Source organism: Wyeomyia smithii, chromosome 3 (genome assembly GCF_029784165.1).
Source record: "Wyeomyia smithii strain HCP4-BCI-WySm-NY-G18 chromosome 3, ASM2978416v1, whole genome shotgun sequence".
Classification (NCBI taxonomy): domain Eukaryota; kingdom Metazoa; phylum Arthropoda; class Insecta; order Diptera; family Culicidae; genus Wyeomyia; species Wyeomyia smithii.
Genome location: NC_073696.1, coordinates 271645598 through 271667593, shown reverse-complemented (window position 1 = coordinate 271667593; position 21996 = coordinate 271645598). Strand labels below are relative to the sequence as shown.

The 21996-nt window shown below is 35.7% G+C and overlaps 1 protein-coding gene across 4 annotated transcripts in view; it reads right to left on the bottom strand.

Annotated features, from left to right (window-relative positions):
* Positions 1–21996, bottom strand: part of LOC129732008 (1-phosphatidylinositol 4,5-bisphosphate phosphodiesterase) — a 122084-nt gene that overhangs the window by 5948 nt on the left and 94140 nt on the right. For 2 of the 4 annotated variants that reach the window (XM_055692457.1, XM_055692454.1), the window contains exon 5: positions 17466–17545. The exons of 1 other annotated variant lie outside the window; for it this stretch is intronic. In XM_055692457.1, coding sequence (XP_055548432.1) covers positions 17466–17545 — 80 coding nt within the window. Of the gene's footprint in view, positions 1–135; positions 1203–17465; positions 17546–21996 lie in introns of those variants that run through there. One more of the 4 variants, XM_055692458.1, reaches the window with a different exon arrangement.

Genomic DNA, 21996 nt, shown 5'->3' with positions numbered 1-21996 from the left:
AATAAATCATGTTAACATGCGTGAGTGATGCGAATATATGTTCTACCAAACCAGCTTAAGATGCTAAAACAGACGGACGGACACCAAGTGCTACTGAATATGCAATAAAAAAAGGTGACAAAGCGTTCTACTTACCACTCTATAGTTAATTATAATTCGTTCAGAGCAATAATGTTGTCGTCCAATACAGACGCCAAAGCGGAGATCTGCTGCGAAAACGATCGTCGTAATGGATCGGTCGAATGCAGGTAAATTGACTTAAGTGTCTCAATAAAAATGCAACTTGCGCCAGTTGTTGTCGTTCGCGGCGGGGTCCCGAACCACGATCGGTCCCGCTGCTGAGACAATCATGGAATAATCGGTGCTTGTAAGTCTACCAGCGACGGCGTGCGAAATTTATTCATTCAGTGCCACACAACAGCAATTCAGCTGACAGTCGCGGCCGGCGCAGGCTGATTGGTTATGCTAATAGCATGATCACACATGGATGGAAGTGGATAACAAAAGGGGGCGCAGATTCAATTAGTACAAGTGACAAGGTTGTTTGTTTGGTTAAGTGTACGGATGGAATATTATCCTCCCTTCGTGATCTGTCCGCAGCTTATGGATTGTAATAAGTTTGTTTTTGTTTGGTTCAGACATGATGCGTTGATGTCTAAATCAAACGAGGGTTGAGTCTTGTTAATTAGTTTATAATCATGATTGCAAAAAAAAAAACGGGCGTTCATGTAGAATGACGGCAGGCCAGTGGATGAGGCCTATGAGTGAATGTTCTCGGGTGGAAATTTTATAATAAGTGTCCGCGCAAGGAAAACACGGCTGAGGCGAACACACATCATTTTCCAACTTGTTCGTTTTCTTGGCATTCGTTACATTTTTAATATTTCAGACATTTTGTGATTATGTATTATTTTAAAATTTTCGGAGATTTTGCCAACAATTGTCTGATTTTTTATTTCATCAATATAATTTTGTCAATTTTGCTCTACTGTTTTTGTGTGTGTCATTCTTCGATGTTCTTGATAGTTTTGAAATTTTTTTGATATTTTTTCTATCAAATTTTTTTGTTATTTGGTCAGTTATAATTTAGCGGTTATTTCGCTGGCATTTTTTTTTATTATTTCGTTTAAAATTTATTATCTACTGATATTGTTGTTGCAATTTTTCTTGAAGTTTGATATTTATTTTATGCTTTATAAACTTTTTTTTTATACTCGGACATCGATTCTGAAAATTTTCTAACTTTTTTCTGATATTCTCCTAACATTTTCGTATATTTTTTGTCACCTTTTGTTGACATTTTTCTGATATCTCACTTACTTTCTTGACATGTTTCTGATATTCACGGGACTTTTTCCAATTTTTTGCTGTTATTTTAAGAGAGTTGGAATACTAAAAAACTGTTTTTTTTTTCAAATTGTCTATATATTTTCCCGATTTTTTTTTCTGTCATGTTCTGTAGTCATTCGAGATTTCAACCGACTGATTCCTCCTGAAAGGTAATCTTTGAAACGGTTCTGATATTTGTTCTTACATTTGACCGAAATTTTTCTATCATTATGTTAAATTTTCTCGTACCTTGCATTTTTGGTTTTGTTTTTTAAAATTTATCCATCAGTTTTCATACATTTTTCTAATACTTAGCATTTTTTAAAAATATTCTTATTTATTATTTACATTTCTGGGTGTTCTTCCACCTTCATTTTAGAATTTTTCTGACTTGTTGATGTTACATGTTTCGGACATTTCTGTCGATATTTTCTAATTTTAATTAATTCTACTTGACATCTTTTTGAGTATGAGCAATTACAAGCTGTGCGATCGTTCAAGCCCATTTCTTCCTCCGTGATGGATTTGAGCTAGTAAGGTTGCACAAGAATCATCGTAAGATGGCTAATTTGGGACTAATCTGCCATCTTCAATGCACAACAATTCCGTAGCTTCCGCTGTGTATAGATCGATAACGGCGCCGACTACTTCCTTACGGTCGGTTAGGGAAGGAAAATAAGCAAGTGTTACAATCGTTGTTGACAGAAACCGAGTTTATCTCTGCATCTCTAATGACAATTATGAAAAGGAAGGTAACTCTGTCACCGTGGTAAGTGACGGATTCTTATATTGCTTTTATTCTTCCCTCTACACACTTATATATAAACTCTACTGCTCTTCTTTACCGAGCTTCGTTAGTTACCCTGTCAAGTAACGGCAATTATAACTGCCAAAGGAGGTGTGACTTTTTTCCTGGAATTTAACGTCAAGAGTAAAACACCTCTAACACCAGACGGCCTGATTGTACCAAGTTTAGATCTTATGACCACTCGTATGTTTAGCTTAGCTTTAGTTTTACGAAATCCTATGTTGTTTTGTGCGGACAATTTCCCCCAAAATAATTCTGTCATTTTCTCGACATTTTTCTATGTCTTTTATATATTTCTAACATTTTTCTTTTCTTTTTCTGACATTTTCATGACGATTTCTACGTAGATTTCGACAATTTTCTACTTTTGCTGACATTTTATTGATTTTTATTTGTCGTTTATGAATATATTTGCTAACATTTTCCACTAACTGCGACCAGAATCGTTAATCGTTAATAAGGGTTTCCAGATAGTTTGCTCGATGAATATTTTTGTTTGTGTACCACTAAAAAAAAGCAGCTAAAAAGGACGGCTTTCCAGTCGAACTTTTCAGACTCGGAAGTGACCAGCTGCTGCGTACTAGAGTTGGTCGGGCTTCCAAATCCGAACCCCGAACCTGACACGTACCCGTCGAGTTCGGGTTTGAAAATTTTTGAAAGTGTCGGATACGAGTCGGGCTCGGATTTGATAAAAAAAAATCGGGTTCAGATATCACAATAATAAAATTTTCGCATTTGGGTTTGATCGAAAAAAAGTTTTGGGTTCAGGTCGGGTTCGGGTTTCAACCTAAAAAAAAATGCGTTCGAATCGGGTACGGGTTTGAAAATCATCAAACCCGACCATCTCTACTGCGTACAACATGTTGGCTCATCCTCAAAGTTTGGACCGAAGACAAATTATCAGAGAGGACTGATGCATTTGCCCAGTCTATAAAAAGTGCCACCGATTATCTGTTAGCGATATACGATTCAGTTGAGCGCAACGAGTTATGGTAGATAATAATTAAACAAGTTTTCCAAACAAAACTGATTAGGCTGATTTGTGCCACCCTTGACGTTTTCTCGCCATGCGTTAAAATAGTGGACGTAATTTCGGACCCGTTTGTGGCGTTAGATGGTCTAGAGCAAGGTGACGGGCTCTCGAATTAGTTGTTTTACATTGTCTTGGAAGGTATAGTACAAAGAGGTGGTGTAATAAGATCACCATAACCTCGAGGTGTTAATATTTGGTGTCAAGTAAGAAATGCACCAAGCATCATCAAGCTAATGAAATACAGTATGTTACAGTGGGCTGGCCACGTGGTACGAATATCGGAGAAGCGACTAGCGAAGATAATATTCAGCATAGAGCCCAACAGAGGTCGGCGACTCCGAAATTCAGCACTATTTTCGTAAAAATGCTATATCTCGAGATTGGCTCATGTTACCACGGGTGATAGTTGTTTCTTATGTGAAATTTTCCAAGGAACACGATGAAATTATCAAATTTGAAATCAAATTGGCTGCATTTGCCAAAAAATGTAAATTTAGTTTTCAAATACAACAATAATTTATCTGACAACACTTCCGGTCAAAACTTATATTTTTTCTGGATTTCTTGGTTTATTTTCTTCAAAAATCATCTATCAGTATTTTTCGGATATCTTACATCTATGAATTGTAAGAAAAAGAAAAAAGAGATTTTGAACACAAAATGCGTGAGCACCGGAGTGTTGGGAGGGTTGAACATTTTCGGCACGAAATTGACCTTATTGTCCGCATACCACATCAGCCCGTCCTTGGAGTAGTGGCATGAGGCCAAATCCGGCCAGAAGATTGTTGGGACGTTGTGGACCTTCAGGAGAGGAAGCAGCCGCTTTTGGAGGCACTCTTTCATGTACACCTGTCCGTTCATCGTGTCCTGGGCACGAAAGGTGCACTCCGCTTCCCGCACGTGCAGATGGCTTGCCAAACCAGGAATTTCTTCGCAAATTTGGACATCTTCTGAGTTGCCAGGGATCTGTTTGAAGTCGGCCTTCACATATGTTTCGTCGTCCATGATGCAGCATTCAACTTTCGTCAGCATGTTGAGGTACAACTTCCTGGCACGGGTTTTGGCGGACTTGTTCTGCTTCTCGTCGCGGTTAGGGGCCTTTTGTACCTTGAACGTTCGAAGCCCAGCCTTAGTTTTGGCCTTCTGGACAAAACTTCGGCTTAGGTGCAGCTTCTTAGCAACATCTTGAACGGAGGCGTTCGGGTTTCGGTTGAAGGCCCCAACTACGCGGTCGTGATTTTTGGTGTTGTACGGAATACTTTTTCCTTCACTTCTGGGCTTCCGATCGGTGATCAATCGTTCCTCGAACCGCTTAATCACTCGCGACACCGTGGAATTCGCGATTTCCAACGTTTTAGCGATGGAACGACGCGAGAGATCCTTGTTCTGGTGATGAATGCGCAAGATTTTATCACGCACGAGCTGTTCTTTCGACTCCATTTCCGCGAGTTTTGATCACAGGACTTAAAATTTGCAGGATATAAATAATGCACTATGAACTAAATCCACCCAAATTTTCATTAAATTCTACCCAACGGTTAATAAATTAGAGCAATTTCATGGTGTGGCAATTTCATCGTGGACACCCTTTAAACTGGGGGGTTCTAGAGAGCGGGGGGTATTCCAATCGACACCAAACTTGAGATTTTTCCAAAGTGACAGTAGATGAATAATTCTCCCAACTTTGAGCAAAATCTGTGATGATCGTGTCCAAGTTTGTTCCGGTTCATGGTCACTTCGTATGGAATGACCCATATGTTACTGAAATTTTTTCCCGACATCATTTAGATAGCGCATTTTTGCCGACTATTTTATAGCTTTTCCTTAACGCGTTACTAACATTTTTCCTGTGATTTTTTCAAAAGATTACTCAAATTACCCTGAAACTATCTTTGACGTTTTAGAAAAGTTTTTCTAAACAATTTTTATATTATTTGTATGTTTCTTTTTTGCCTTTGTCATTTATAGTTTCCAGATGTTCTTTTCAACATTCTTCTTACAAATTTTAGTTATTCTCTTTTTTTTACATTTTTCATTCAATATCTATCACATTGTTTTCTATACAATATCTATAACAAACAAACAATTATAAATTGTTAAGAGCTAAAAATTATTATTTTGTCTTTTCAGATTGCGAAGGCGCTAATGTCCTTAAGGAAAGTTGGAGTGACGACAGGATTTTTGAGCAATTTTAGATGCCCGTTCGAATTTTATGTGCATTTCTGATGGTGCTATACTAACTGGGGAGCAGAGATAGTATATCGGGATTTTTCCAAACCCTTCGGACAAAAAGTTTTTACATACGTTCGATACGTTGGGTCCAACACTCATAACATGGTCCCAGACTCCAGTATGGAACGTACCAGTGAATAATTAGGATTCTCGAAATATCAGGCTTTTGTTCAATCGATAATCGAGGTATAATTCAATGTCGCAGCGCGTCCAGTGTCTTCCAGCCAGGCTTCAGAAAACTGCGTTGTGACAGTATACTAACGACTGTTCTTTTTTCCTACTCTAACAGCCTCGTGAATAAGTTATCCATTAGAGCTCACATACAGCTCCTTCGTTTCTCCTTTTTCTTAGGCCGATGTAATGATGAACCCGAACCAAACCGCTTCATATATTTTCTCATTGCTGATATTATTCCCCACACGAGAAAAAAAAGCGTTACGCACTGCCTCGCCTGTGCAAGCGAGCATCGGCCTTACTCTCGTGGATCATAATCACCTGACAGGCCTCTCGGATTTGTGCCGAAGGATTTCACGCTGTAACGGAGCTTGGAAGAATCAACAGACAAAAGTAAGTAAGTAGATAGAAAGTAACAGCCCGTTTGGCATTGCATGTGTGCAGTGGTGGGCACCATTCCGCTAATTCGCTAATTCGCTAATTAGCGACGCTAAAATTCAGTTAGCGATTTAGCGATTTCGCTAATTTTTGAGCTGGTTAGCGAAACTGTTAGCGTCGCTAAAATTTTGGCCTTCGAAACGCTAATCGCTAATTCGATAAATTTTGTAGAGAAGCGACAATAGAAATATTTAGAAAAACTGGGAATTGCTGATGGCGTACGTAAATTGCTTCGAAAGATGAGCATTAGGGTGTCATCTCAAATTTCAAAAAAAAACCCTATACAAAATGTTCACCTGCTCGAAAAAACACCCTGTGCAAAATTTCAGCTCAATCGGACTTAAAATGGGGTGGCGCAAAGCGATTGAAGTTTGGCTTTTTTTAAAAACCGAAATTTCGGTTTTCGAAAAAACTTTTTTGATGCCAAAAGACTTAAAAACGCATGAAACGTCGAGAATTGGTGTCATCTGTAAATTTTTTTTTTTTTGCAAAAATTTACTCTCTGGGACTTAGTCGTTTTTTCAATTGTGGAAGGCTGAGTTCAAAATGTTTAGAATTTACCTTTTGAAATTGATCACTAGTCTCTCGAAATAGCTTGTATAATGATATACACTATAACTAGCATCGAATACATTATGTTTCATTAGGGTGGTTCATTTATTCGGCATAGGGTGGTTTATAATGTTGTGAAAAATGAGTATTAAAAAAATAAAGCATTTCGGTTCGTTTGATTGGTGTGACGTCTTCAACAAAGTTGTAGATAATAATTCGGTCTTTCCGAAAAAAATTACACTCAAAAAATTATTCGTTCAAAAGTAAGAAGAAAGATTAAAAATCAATTATTCAGAAGGGGTCATTTTTTAAAAGCTTGATTTTTTTTAATAAAACCTACGAAAGATTACCAAAACAATGAAACCAGTCCGTTCATATAGAAATCAAGAAAAATAAGTTATCATTTTTTGAAAAAAAATATATTTTTTGAAAAAAAAAATTATTTTCAATTACTTTTTTTAAAAGGCGTATTTTTTTTTTGAAGGACAAAATATTATCTACAACTTTGCCGAAGACACTATGCCGTTTCGACTGTAGACATATTTTTAATCTCCAATAGAGCACTCTATGAGAAATCAAGAATATTTCTACATTCAAAACGGTTAATTTGATTGACATAGTGTATCTGGCAAAGTTGTAAATAATAACTTCGTTCCTTAAAAAAAATGTACCCTGTGAAAAAAAAAATTTAAAAAATATAACATTTTTTCTGATTTCTCCATGGCCGGTTTCGTTGTTCAGGAAAACTTTCGTAGTTTTTATAAAAATAATCAGTTTTTTTTAAATTAGCTGTTTTCGATAATTAATTTGTAGCTTTCTTTTATTTTTTTTAAAAATTATTAATTTGTTTTTAGAGTGTATATTTTTTTTGAAAAACAAAACTATTATCTACAACTTTGCCGAAGATGTCACACCGCTCAAACGAACTGTCTTGGCTCTTAAAATTTTTGTAATGATCAATACCTATCCGAAATAGCATTTTCCAATAGCTTTTCAAAAATGAGTTGTGTTCCAATAAATTAAACCAATAGCACAAAATGGCATCCTTTGCCTATAAAAACGTCTATGCAAAGTTTCAGCCAATGGGCACGTTCACGTTCTGATGATGTAAACTTGACAGAAAATGTATGGTCGAACTGTCAAAACGACGCAAACCCAGAAGCAACGAATCAATTTTGTTGCGTGTCTGATTGAGATCCCTATACTCTCATTATCACTGAATAACATCGATACAGTCTTTTGTCCGATTATATAAGCCAGAGCACTGTGTGTTCAATCAAGTGTTGACAAAGGACATTATTGTGGTAAACAAAACAAATAAAATGTCTGGTACAACATTCGAAAGACGAGTGCAAGTGTCTTAGAGAGTAGATTTTTCAAACAAAGTAATATAACATATTCCATCAGTTTCCACCGTTTCATTTAAAAGTTTAAGACACTTGGAATCGAAAACATTTTTATAAATATTAAAATTCCATGTACCTCCCGTGTGGGATTTTGCAAATGACATGAAAGCATTCAACATTTTCCACGAGACACAATCTTAATTTTGGTTGAGATAATTATTTTTTTTTGCACAGAGTAGTTTGATACATATTGTAAATTTGTTTTGTAATATTTTGCCATTTTACTTATAATTTTTCCAATTCAACATTGCCACCCTAACAACAATGATATAACAAATATTATTTTTTCCGGAATTTTTCTATTGGTATTCAGGGAAAAGTGATTTTTTTTATTTTATACTCGTTTTTACACAATATTATGAACCACCCTATGTCGATAAATGAACCACCCTAATGAAACATAATGTATTCGATGCTAGTTATAGTGTATATCATTATACAAGCTATTTCGAGAGACTAGTGATCAATTTCAAAAGGTAAATTCTAAACATTTTGAACTCAGCCTTCCACAATTGAAAAAACGACTAAGTCCCAGAGAGTAAATTTTTGCAAAATACTACAAGGTATACCGCCCTAGGGTTGCATGAAATGGTGACGTGGGACAAACACTGTAATAAGAAGGATTTTTAGTTACAAATGTTACAGAATCTGCAGACAGCATCAGTTCGTTTGTTCTGTGATTTAGTATTTTTTATATGCAGACTCTCCTTAAATTTTCTTTATAGAAATATATTGAACAGTACTCGAAGGAATCACGATTACACTCAACGATATTGTGTAATGTTTCTTTGTGCGAACAACATTTCTTTAACAAGGCACAAGCGTGTCGTTGTTATTGAAGAAGCACAGAATTTCTCGCAATGCGTCTGAATCAGAATCAACTCTATTTCCTCATAAACCAAATCCAACAATATTTACGTTATCATGATACATGTTTTTGACTTATTAAACTCTGATAGAATTCAATTTATTATATAAATCTCATTATGAAAATAATTTCGAAGCCGTTACATAAGTTCACTCATAGGGAAACATAAGAAGATGAGTTGAGTTGAAAATTATCAACAAGTTCCAGCAAAAAATCATAACAATCAACAATTACGAGGAAGTTAAAGTTCGAAATGATTAACTTCTATTTTTTTGTTTTTTTTTCATTTGCCAACAATTACATTCACTGTATTACGAAGACAGCTAATATACCTAAGAATATTATTTGTTAAGTTGAAAACAAAAATAGATCAGCTAACAATGTTAAAATGTGAAAAAAGATTCTGAATAGATCCCAGTGAATCGACAAAATATTCAGAAACATTCGCTGGCTCTAAATCTTATATAAATTTGTATTTTCAGAAATCTACTCTTTCAATCACGATCATTTAGTGAATATCGAAGATAAAATGCAAAAAAGAAATCTTATGACTGTTGCAAAAATGCTCAATTCTTGTTGAGTAGTTTATGTTTTTTTAGGTAATCATATTCATGAGATAAACTTTTAATCACTATCAATGCAGTAGCATTGCAGTTTTTCCTTGATTTCACGGAAATAGAAGTTGTGTTCCATTGCGATGATAGACGACGAGAGTCCAGCGGCGCTCTGCTCCACATAATATGTATATTATACTGTACGATATTGTTGCTTTTACCAGCATGTTTTCTTTCAAGACAGCAGTTTTTATTATGCTCTGACAACAGGTTTGGAAATTGTTCAAGTAAAAGGCTTGTTTCAAAACTTTTCGAAAAATCTTTACCTTCGAGACTTCAAATTAGTCTAAGTTCATGGAAGCAAACTTAATCTGACCTGTTGGGACGGGGAAACTCTGTCCATTTTTTTTTATATTGATACAGAGAATATCACAGGGAATGGTTGGTGTCCATTCACATCGTCTGTGCTAGGAATGCTCGCGTGTGATTGGTCAATTGTTCGCGTAAATTTCCATGTAACTTTTTATCAATTTTCACCGTTGAGCAGTGAAATAATAATGATGACTAGCATATTCTAAAATTGTTACACATTTTATCTATCCAACAATATATTGGTTATTGTTATTCATCATGTGGTTGTGCTGTTATTATCGTTTGAAATCTGACGTAACATTTGCCAATTGCGTTTCCTATTTTACAGAATGCATCTCAGTATAGAAAACAAAGACGTAGTCCCACGTCAAAATTTTTTTTTCCAGATGACACCAATTCCCGACGTTTCATGCGTTTTTAAGTCATTTGGCATAAAAAAAATTTCGAAAAACGAAATACCTACTGGGTGATTTTTCGGTTTTCAAAAAGGCCAAACTTCAATCGCTTTGCGCCACCCCATTTTAAGTCCGATTGAGCTGAAATTTTGCACAGGGTGTTTTTTCGAGCAGGTGAACATTTTGTATAGGGTTTTTTTTTTTAAATTTCCTGGTCACTTTTTTCCATACGATGATTGGCGCCCTAATGAACATACTTTACTGCAAAAGTTACTTTTGTCAGTTTTTTACCCTAGAATGGAATTTCAGTTATCGTACAAGCCACAGGAGCATTTTGAAGAACAAGCACAAGGTCTAGATTGAATTTTCGGCACACCAAGAACTTTGGTAATTTGCAATGCGCTTGAAATTATGACAACTTTGGTTCTATTTCTGGTTTCGATTCAGATAATTGAATTTTTTTGAAAACTTTTTTTAAGAGTATCTATTTTCAATGCAAGCTAAATAACTTATTCTTGTTGTTATTCTTGTTTATACAAAATCAAATAAGAATACCGTTTCGTAAACCTCTTACTGTAAATAGCTTTAAATAGTAATTGTTTTCGTTTGTTTAACCAAAACAGATCAAAGTGGTCCAAATCTTACAAAACACGAGCAATAAATATAGCGATATGACTATTTACATATTGAAAAGTTAGCGATTAGCGATTAGCGAAAGTTCCGCTAATGTGGGTTTAGCGTTTAGCGTTTAGCGATTATCGCGCTAAATTTTCCGGTTAGCGACTTAGCGATTAGCGTCGCTAAATTTTCGGTTAGCGGAGCCCACCACTGCATGTGTGTGCTATCGTCAGTCGCTGTCGGCAGAGTTGCCAATGTTCCAGTTTAAACTGGATTCTTCCAGTTTTTTTTCAAGTGATCCAGTCAAACAGTTTAATCCCGAAATCTTCCAGTTTTTTCGTATATTTGCCAGTTTTATCCAGATTTTTTGGACACTCAAGCTCCGACTGGTTTGGAAATATTTTTAGAACGTAAATTTTGTGGATTGATAAGTCATTGTAGCAATTCTTAACAGCATTTTCAGTATTGTATCTTCTCACATGAAACACGACCAAATTAAGGGTTGTATTGCATGGTTGAGATAAAAAGACGAGTAAGTTCAGTAAGACGAGTAAGTTATTCTAAAACTAACAAATAGATTTTATCAGATTATGAAGAAAAGAAATAATTACAATTACATTAAAATAAAAACAATCCATCTCAAAAATATTATATGCAGGCGGCATTCTTCAAATTGATTCCAGTTGCATAGCAGTTCAAAAATTGTTCGTATTCACTGATGTAACGTAAGAAAACGTTGCATCAATTCTTTTGTTAAAAGTTATAGTAAACGATAAAAGCTTTATTTTCTTGGATTTGTGATAAACTGGTTGCGCAATTTCAAATTTTGCTCCTGTAATTTTCAGTCTACAGTTCAGTCTACAATTTCAACAAAATGTAAGCCCGAAGTTGCTGTATTTAAAACTTATATTGTATTCAATAACCGTCATAAAGAAGCTCTCTCACAATTTATTTTTTCAGTATTTTGTAAATTTATTTGGAATCCAGTTTTTTCCAGTTTTTTCTTCAGCATTCTTCCAGTTCAAATTAAATTTTTATTGGCAACTCTGCCTGTCGGATTGTTTACCGAACGGATGGGGAGCAGGAAGAGCTGTGCAATACAATGAGAGCCGAATTAGTTGAAAATTTGGTGTCACGATTAGACAGTCACTCTCCGAAGCCGCGGCGGTTTCAATCAGCAAAAGGTCAATCAGCTCTTGGAGTCTGGTTCAATCGACATGAGTTTGAATGATCTCGTAGATTTTAGTGTCGTGTGTTTTAGTATCTCGTTCCAGGAGGCAATAGACTGGTGATATCGTTAACGAATAAAAAAATATTAGAGTTCCTAAAATACTGCCTTGGGTACTCGGTAGTTGCGACGTCCTCAATCGAATGGCAGTTTTGCAATCATGAAGATATGAAGTTGAAGCACTAAGTTCATCGCATTTAGCACATAGTATGACGTGAACGACACGATCGAATGGGGCTTTCAATTCCATATATACCACTCGAAAATTTTGATCCACTCCCCGTAAATGAATTCTAGGAGGTTTGCCGTTACGGATTTGTCGGAGTAAAAACTATGCTGAGCAGTGCAGATGTAGTTTTTCACGCAGAACATTAGATGGTCGTAGACTACAGCATCAAAAACTTTCGAGCAGGTACGCAGGGATAACGATAATGCTCCACAATGTGTTAAACTCTCTTTCTGATAATCGGGAATATGTTGCATTCTTTCCAGCTGCTAGAGAATTGTTGACACTGTAGTGAAATGTTGAGGATAATTTTTTTTCCCTCCAACGAGTCAAATGCCGCAGTCAAACGAGTCGAATGCCTGTTCCCCCAGTTGGGGTTGCGACGAGGACAGACTCTAGGCACATGATGAACAATAATGACAGTAAATGTTGACACAGCTTCATTTAAATCGTTGCAGTGAGTGACAGGATTCCAGTCTATACTACGCTGTGCAGTATTGATAGCATCGTATTTTCAATGCCGAAGTTTAAGCTTTGTCCTTACAGTTGACTTGCTTTTTTTGACTCGTGTACTGATAGTTTATTGATACTTTTCTAATATTTATCAGTGAATCTAGGTGACAAAGGCAAAAAAAACTTACCCTTGAGCTCAAACTGAAAAAAAAAAAGAAAGATATAGCTTTTTGGCCGTTCCTGTGAATTTTAGTATCCCTAGCCACCTCAGAAGTGCATCAAGTCTTCAAAGACTTCAATGCAGTTTTCCCGTAAGCAAACGACAAACTTGGCGAGTAATAACTCTGCGATTTTAAAAGATCGCGCACTTTCGAGGCAGCTAGGGTCACCAAAATTTCTGGAACTGTTGAAAAGTTATAATCTATATTTTTTTTTACATTTTGATCTCTTAAGCAACACCTGTGTTGACCAGTGTAATTCAATGAAGTTTTTCCTGATAACTTTATGCTTTTACACTTTTTCATCATTTTTTCGACATTCATCCGATATTATTTAGAAAATTTATTCTGTTTTTTTTCTTTCTTATTTTATTGACTATTATACAAGTCACGCTATTTTCAATTTCATTTTAGCCAGAGTTGTCAGTTCTGCGGTGATGTAACCGGAAATGCATCTGACCGGAGATCGGAAGTTGTGTATTTGTGTCCCACCTACTGAGCTGAATTTTTCGAAATTTCTACTATACATTTTCAAAATATTTTTGGCACGATCTTTTTCAGGATCCAGTTTAATTAAAATTGGTGAAAAGTGTAACTAAAACAATCGTGTTTGCAGCTGGAACAAAATTTACCGCTCAATTGAAATGTACAATCACAGAAGATTAAAATTAAAAACCATGACTCTCACAAACAGTAAAAAGCATGAATAAAGACTTAACCCCCTTCCACCCACCTCCCCAACGATTTATCGATTGACAGCCGCCCACGCTCTGCGGGCCGTGTGCTCCGGAGCAAAGGCATTGTGGCAGTCCTGAAAACACAAAGTGCAGTCAATGTCGACATCAAAAGTCACTTCCATATCGCTCACCTATGTAATTGCGTGTACAAACGACGACCGGTCGACCTTTTTGCGAAACCATTACCGGGTCACGTTCTCTCAACTCGTTCATAGCTAACCGCCATGTCATCGCTGTGCGATATGCCACCCATTATGGACATCCCATCAAGCCACATCCTGCCACATGGGCTGTGATGTGAAATGGCCGCATCCTGGCGCTCGCTCTAGTGTGACTGCAGTAGTGGCAAGTGTGTTATTAAATCATGAATGATAGGATGATACTCTGAACGGGAAGGCCAACCGGGGGCAAATCGAACGTTAACCCTATGATAGTAAGCCTACTTAAAAGAACCTCATTATCACATTTTCGGACATGTTTGGTTCCGATGGAGGACCTTCTTGAATTCCGGGATCAGTAAGTGAACAACCCTAGAGTTTAACAACCCGAACCGAATATGCGACAGAGCGTTATGCGGTTTCGGATAAGGACATACCCACTCTGTGTTACGGTAGAAGTACGACGTACAGAGAATGTGTCTTGAAGCGTATCGTTTCAATTATTGTTTGTTACAGCTAGCAGAGAGCCCTGGCCTCTAGCCAGTCTCGGGCATTACGCCGGCGAGGCACAGTAAAACATCCTCAGGAAAGGTAAAAGTCGGACAATCAACCCCGAACAAGCGTCCGCCGTCGTCGTCGTCATCGTCATCGTCGTCGGTCGAAGAAGGACCTTTTTGTTCGCGGAAGGTGTCTGCTGTGTGAACCGGCTCAGAATAGAATGATAGCGCTATTCAATTATGACTGGTTACGTTTCTTTTACTTCGTCAGTCATGGGCGGCGGCGGCAAGGGAAAGTGGTCTTGAGCAAGATCGCGCCAAATCACCGATGGTCGAATAACGACCATTTTTGATTTGAATGAAACTTTGCACACGTATTTGGCTAAGCAAACTGAGCATTTTCCACAGATGGAGCGATTTTTCACACCCATGAGTTACATTCTAAAAGGGCGTATGCCTTTTGGCATAGGCTTTATTCGAAGCATTGTAGCCCAGAAACCGTTGGTTGTATAGAAAAACTGTCTGAGAATGAGTTGTAAAGAATTAAAAATGCACCATAAAAAATATACACTGTACAAAAAAAAATTTTTTTGACCAAAAAAAAATAAAAATAAACATTAAATTTCAATTAAAAAAAAAGAGTTGAATTTTTTTTTTATTTTCTTTTTTAAAGAAACTTGACGTTAATACGCAACTTTAAAAAAAAAGTCCAGGATGGAGAAATGAAATATATTTTTTTATGGTAGATTAATTTTTTATAAAAATTCTAATTTAAACATTTTTCAAAATATTTGTATTCTGATGATCTTAAAAGATGCAAAGAGTAATTTTGAATCAAAAAGCTTTTGGTAGTAAACATTCTAAAGGCTTCGGTTTTTGAGTTATTTTAAATTTAAGCTCAATAAATTATTAATATTTCGGAAAATACACGTATTTTTTAATTTTGTGAAGGTGAATAAAGTGAAAATGGAATCAAGCTTACGCAAATTAAACGAAAACGTTATTGCAAAATTAGAAATATTGAACAGTCAAGCTCATTTTGATATGTCTTTATCAATTTGTGATTCGTGTACTTATTGGAATGATAGTCAAGTCACCATTCATCCCTTCGTTGTTTACTATTCAGAATCTGGAACACTTAAGAATATCAGCTTCATCATAATATCGGAAGTACTCCATCATGATACTGTTGCGGTTCAGGTGTTCATTGCCAAATTAATGAGTTTTTTGAAAACAACAATAGAGTTGAAAAAAGCGATATTAATGTCTGATGGAGCTGCCTCACAATATAAAAATAGAAAAAACTTTGCAACAAAATATAACGTCGAAGCAGAGTTGCATTTTTTGCGACTTCTCATGGTAAAGGCCCATGCGATGCAATTGGTGGCATATTAAAACGATTGGCAGGAAATGCAAGTTTAGCTAAAGAACATGAACATCCCATTCCAAGCGCAAAAGAATTGTATGATTGTAATAAAAATTCATCAAAAATGTCATTTAGTTGGGTATCATATGAAGAATATGAACAAGGAGTAACAGAATGGAGCAATATTTTCAAAAAATCTATAATGATAGCTGCCACACAGAAGTATTACTCTTTTGTTCCGACTTCAGAAAATAAGATACAAACGAAGCTGTTTTCAAAAGATGACGAATTATTTACTTATGATGTATATAAAATATAAGGTGAAACTAGTTCTGTAAAGTATCTATGTCATAAAAAATATGTTCCTAGGATAATATAACTCGAAAATAAATATTTGATTCTTATATATATTTATATCACTTAGAACATTAAACTCTTTTCTTGAGAACCGTTCGCCCAATCGTTTTGTTGTCAAAGAATGAAATGTATATTTTTGATGAAGCATTCCAATGAACGTATGGTTTTTGCTGGAGAACCATGGACAAATTAAGAGAAACGTGTATTTTCCTAAATAATTATGATTTTTCGAGCTTAAATTAGAAATAACTCGAAAACCAGTGCCTTTAGAATGTTTACTACCAAAAGCTTTTTGATTCAAAATGACTTTCTGCATCTTTTAAGATCATCAGAATACAAATATTTTGAAAAATGTTTAAATTAGAATTTTTATAAAAAAATTAATCTACCATAAAAAAATTATTTTTCATTTCTCCATCCTGGACTTTTTTTCAAAAGTTGCGTATTAACGTCAAGTTTCTTAAAAAAAAAATAAAAAAAAATTCAACTCTTTTTTTTTCAAATTGAAATTTAATGTTTATTTTTAATTTTTTTTGGTCAAAAAAAAATTTTTTTTTGTACAGTGTATATTTTTTTATGGTGCATTTTCATTTCCCTACAACTCATTATCAGACAGTTTTTCTATACAACCAACGGTTTCTGGGCTACAATGCTTCGAATAAAACCTAAGCCAAAAGGCATACGCCCTTTTAGAATGTAACTCATGGGTGTAAAAAATCTCTCCACCTGTGAAAAATGCTCAGTTTGCTAAGTTTTATTCAAATCAAAAATGGTCGATTAAATTTTCGCGTATTTCCAGACGATTTGAAATGATTTTGCTCTCTTTGTCCTCGTGTTAAAGTGGAAACAGCACCTCAAATGGTGTACTACCTGAATTGCACCTCGATAGGATGCAAAATGAGGAAACTAGATGCTAATTGGTTCGATTATAAGAACAGGCGTGGCGTCTTCTGTTTGTAGAAATTATTCTAGCCCCCCTTTTCTTTCTTTTTCTTCAAAGCAACAGGTTAGGATTCTTGCTTAGCAGTTGGATAAGCGGTACTGTTCACTCCCTCTAGCATACATTGTCGCCAGCGTTGCCAGGTATCCAGATTTTGCTGGATTATCCAGATTTTTGAACATGTATCCAGGTAGACAGCTTTGATGTCCAATTATCCAGATTTTTCATGGATGAACCAGATTTTATCCAGATTTTATTTTCTCTGTTCCGCAAAAGGTCATCACTTCAATTTTGGCGCGAAATTTTGCAATTTTGTCACCTCAAATTTTGCGTACCCCAAGACTTTTATTCGAAAAATTAACCTTTCACCCCACGAAATGACTGCCAGATTTCTTCCAGATTTTTATTTTGCCTTTTCCAGATTTTTGAAAAAATGACCTGGCAACGCTGATTGTCGCTTCATACCAAGCGATGAATTTCGCTATGCAAGCGCAATCTAAACTTACTGCTTCATTAGATTGGTTCTCGGACAGACGTTACTGATCTTGCAGTTATGGGTGATTTCCCGTAAACCTTGCTGCCATAGCTAATGTTCGTAAATGTAAAGAAAGAAAAATGAAGCATATAGATTATTGGATTTAAATTTATCGGATTGTTGAGTTAAACTTTGTTGAAATGTATCATGTGTCAGAAGAATTTATTCATTCATTTAAATAGTGACCAGAAAGTAAATAATACAGTCCTTCGAAGCTTATTATTAAGCATGGATCATATTTCATCTGAAATAATTGTTCAGAACATAAGATGCGAAAGGATTGGTAGAAATAAATGGGAGTAGAATCTCTACCGTTATTTGACATTGAAATAGTTGTAATAATATACGGAATAGTAAATGCATAGAACTAATTTATTATTATTATTTTGAATATTTACTTGTTCAGTATCAAACGAATTAAGACCCGAACATCTGCATCTTGAATATAGGATTGTTTTACAAGAGTCATATCGAGGACACTGGTTAAAAACGCGGACAGCTTTTAGAATAAGACTTTACATTGACAGTTTTAAGACAGTTTGTTTGCATGTAAGCTGCATGACACTGCATGCACTTTCATGATGGAGAAGTCACCGAAAAAAACCTTACGAACCGAACTGTCCAAATATTCGGTAAACGAGAAGCACTCTTTCCAATTTTTGTTGTGGTACATACAACATTTATTTGACGCGACATAATACAAAATAATGTTTAACGGCACCAGTTTATACAGAAATAGTTATTTTCGCTCATTCAAAGCTAAAATAGTGACTTTAGAGACTATTTTGATGTAAAATAGTGACATCTCGAATAGTGACTTTCTAGTGACTAGGCTGACAAAATCTATGCATCATCCATAAGTTTCATAGTAAGGAATGAGTAATAATAATAAGAAGGTACTAATCTGGATCAAAAATTCTAGCAATAATTTCCTGTGTGAGAACCAGATCATTTTATGGTGTTTGAAACTTAAGATAGAATTCTTGATTCCTTTATTTCTTTATTTCTTTTCAAGATGAAAATAATATATATATATTGCCCACATTCGTTCAATTTCATCTTGAAACGATCTCATCGATGCTTTTTTGAGGAGATAAAACAGAAAATGTTAGCCTCAAAACGTTTTATTGTTGCGTTATCAAATATTCTTCAAATTTTTCCTTATTTAAATCTATTCCCTCTTTATTAATCTATTTTTCAACGCCAATAAACATAAAAAAAGAAAAACAGTAGAGCAATAAAATACCGCTTTGAATTAAAATGTGTTGTTAAATTGTGAATTTGTTTCAGTAATTGAATCGTAGCTCCTGAGCAATTCTATGAAAAAAAAAAACATTTTTATTATTTTTGTTTGTTTGTCATTTTTGGTTTGGCTAAAGCTTTACACAGCTTTTCTATGGGCTAGAGATGTCATTTTGTACTTTTGAAGTAGAACTACTTTTCTCAGGAAGTTCGGCTACATGGGGATGTACAATGAAAATCTAGAACCGGAAAAAGTGGGGAATACGTCCAATTTCAAATGCTAATAAATCGGTTAGTTTTCGATGGATTCCCTTCGTTCTTGCAGCAATCGATTGAAAAATCTTCTAAGATTCCTCCTGAATGCAGAAAATTGTAATTTAATCATTCGAACTATTGTACTATTGAAAATTGTCATGCCTTGTCAAAACGCATAATTCGACCACTGATTGGTCTTTATATGATTGCTTCCCAAGCACAGTCGACAGAATTCGGCCTATATAAGAGCCTGGTTCAGCCGAAACTGCTCATATTAGTTCAATTAGAGCAACAGCAGTGCAGCGGATACCAATGGCAGCGGATAGCGGCCACAGCTGTGGCATGGCAACGGATAGCGCAGCAGTTGCAGCGAGTCTTAGCATCGATAGTAGCAAGGCCAGCCGATGCAGTGGCATTTTCTTCAACGAAATACTGTCTTTGTGAGATAGCGGGCAGTAGTAAATGCATCCAATGAAAAGTTTCCTCATTTGACAACGCACCAATGCACACTGGGAAAAAACGAACCCAAATTTCTACAAATTAGAAGCCGAGAGGCTGGCAACCTGAAAATTCCTTATGTAAAATTGGTCAATAAATCGATTGGTGATAGTTTCATCCTGTGCAGGGTCTATATTTCCAAAAATACGTAAAAATAGGGTGAAAGGGTCAAAATAGACCATTTTCCATACCCTGCACAAAATGAAACCATCACCAATCGATTTATTGACCAATATCACATAAGAAATGGTATATTTCAGGTTGCCAGTCTAGCGGCGATTATTTAGTGGAATAACAGGTACCCATGTTATGAAATATGTACAGAATAAAAGAGGCGGAGAATAATTGGATTCGAAGCGAAAACAGGTTATCGTGAAGTTATGTTACAACCTGCAACAAAAATGGCTGTACATTTTGCCAGACGTCCAGACGTCAAAAAACTCGGACGGAAACCAAACGTCAAAAAACTCGGATTTTTCAAAATTACACATTTCAAAACTTCGCTTAAATTTTCGAGCACCTGTCAAATTACCAAATGCTCATGGCTCACTCGTTTACGGGCACCGATTGTCCGATTGAAAATAAATGATTAAAAAATATTCAAATTCCAGAAAAGTTGCAACTCAATTTCTGAAAAATTACTATGAATCCCCTTCGATTCCAGTACAATATATATACAAGTTTGGAGGCAATAAGTATCCGAATAAAATGATTCTGAGGGTAGCTGCCAACATCTGCCTTTCCGCAAGATATGTTCTTTTGAAAATTATGCCATAAAATTGTAAAAACAAACATAACTCCTCCAAATTAAGAAAAAACGATACACTTTCTTCTGAAAAAATATGGAAATTAGTCTTAGTTTGAAGTATGTAGGCAGAATTAAGATAAGAGCGTTATCACGCAAAACACATTTCAAGGGGGTGCTTTACTTTATACCTCATAATTTCGTCAGGTTAAGAGATAGAATTTTCCAATCCTCTACAAACTTACTCGAAATAACTAGTTCTATAATGTGTCGGAAGAAAGTTATCAAGTTCATCAATAAATAATAAAGTTTTTTTTTTTATTTTCGTGTACACCTCCCTTAAACAAAAAATTTTACCGTCCAAATAAAGTACTCATAAAACTGAGAAACTTTTTTTTAAAGACATCAAAACACAAAAACCATGCGTTTCGTCACAAACACCAATATCATACTATTTTTGATTTCGTCCCACTGTGCGCCGTCCACATTTCACGTAGACAGCAAAATCGTCACGGGCAACCGTGGATATTGACAAAACCCTCTCCGTCCCTCCTCTTTTGTTCATGTGGACATATTTTTACAAACAAAAATCGAGAAACAAGCATAAAAATGTCAGCAAAAACAGCAGTGATAAATTCAGATCCAGTCCAAAACCACCTAGACCAGAAAAGCCATAAATGAAAAAATCCCATCAAAATTCAGCCTAAAAGGGGTGAGAAACGCACCAAACGATCAAAATAGGGCAAAGTAAGAATTTATTTCAAATTTTACTGTAATTGGTTCCAAAGTATATTGAGCGTCAAAATAAGGTCAAATCGACTAACAAAAATTCATTCCAAATTAACATCAAAAAACTTTGAAACAGGCGGGGGCCTAGTGTGGTTGGTAACGTCTCCGCAAACCACGCTTGACGCCTGGGTTCGAATCCCACCGCCGACATAGGTGTCGATGATTGTGAGGTGGCGTGATCCACTCACAACCAACCCAACTGGTCTAGATTCAATCCTAGCCGACACCGGGAGATTTTCTGAGGCGAAAAATCTCTAGGATCACGCCTTCCATCGCATGAGGAAGTAAAGCCGTTGGCGCCGGTCCGTTAATAAACGGGTCGTGAGTTAGGGTCCTGGGTGTGGAGTCGCCTCCCTGGGCGTCGGTGATTGGCCACAACAGTGGCGGAACTAGACCGACGGAAAATAAGCGAGAATAAAAAAAAAACTTTAAAACGTTTCTCAAAGGTAGAAAAAAAAAACATACAAAAGTTTATGTTGGAAAACATCCCTAAAGTCAAGAAGAAATTGGAAAGAAACTTATGTTGAAAATTACTTTGAGTTATTAACAAAATGTCAAGAGAAAAAACTAAAAATCCAAATACGTATTGAAAATAATGAAAAATTGAAAATTGTACGAGTTATAAAACTTCCTTGAAACGGTTTGAACTTATTTCAAACAAAAAGAAAGTTCTAATTAAGCATCGTCTTCCCGAAAAAAGTCCTTAATAAAATTTCAACTCAATTCGGGACTTTGGGTTGTGGACCCTCAAAGCGACCAAGGTTCACTTTTTTGACTGATGAAAAACGGGATAAGAATTCTCGATAAGAAACTGTCGAAATCGAAATTTTTCAATGAAAGCTAAGAATCAAAAACAACAACGTTCTTGGAGAGTCTTCCAGCTTCAAACGGAGAAAATAACGACCGCCCGGAATAAATCTGTTGCTAAATTAATTTTATTAGACAAATTCTATTGAAACCAAACCTTCTCAAA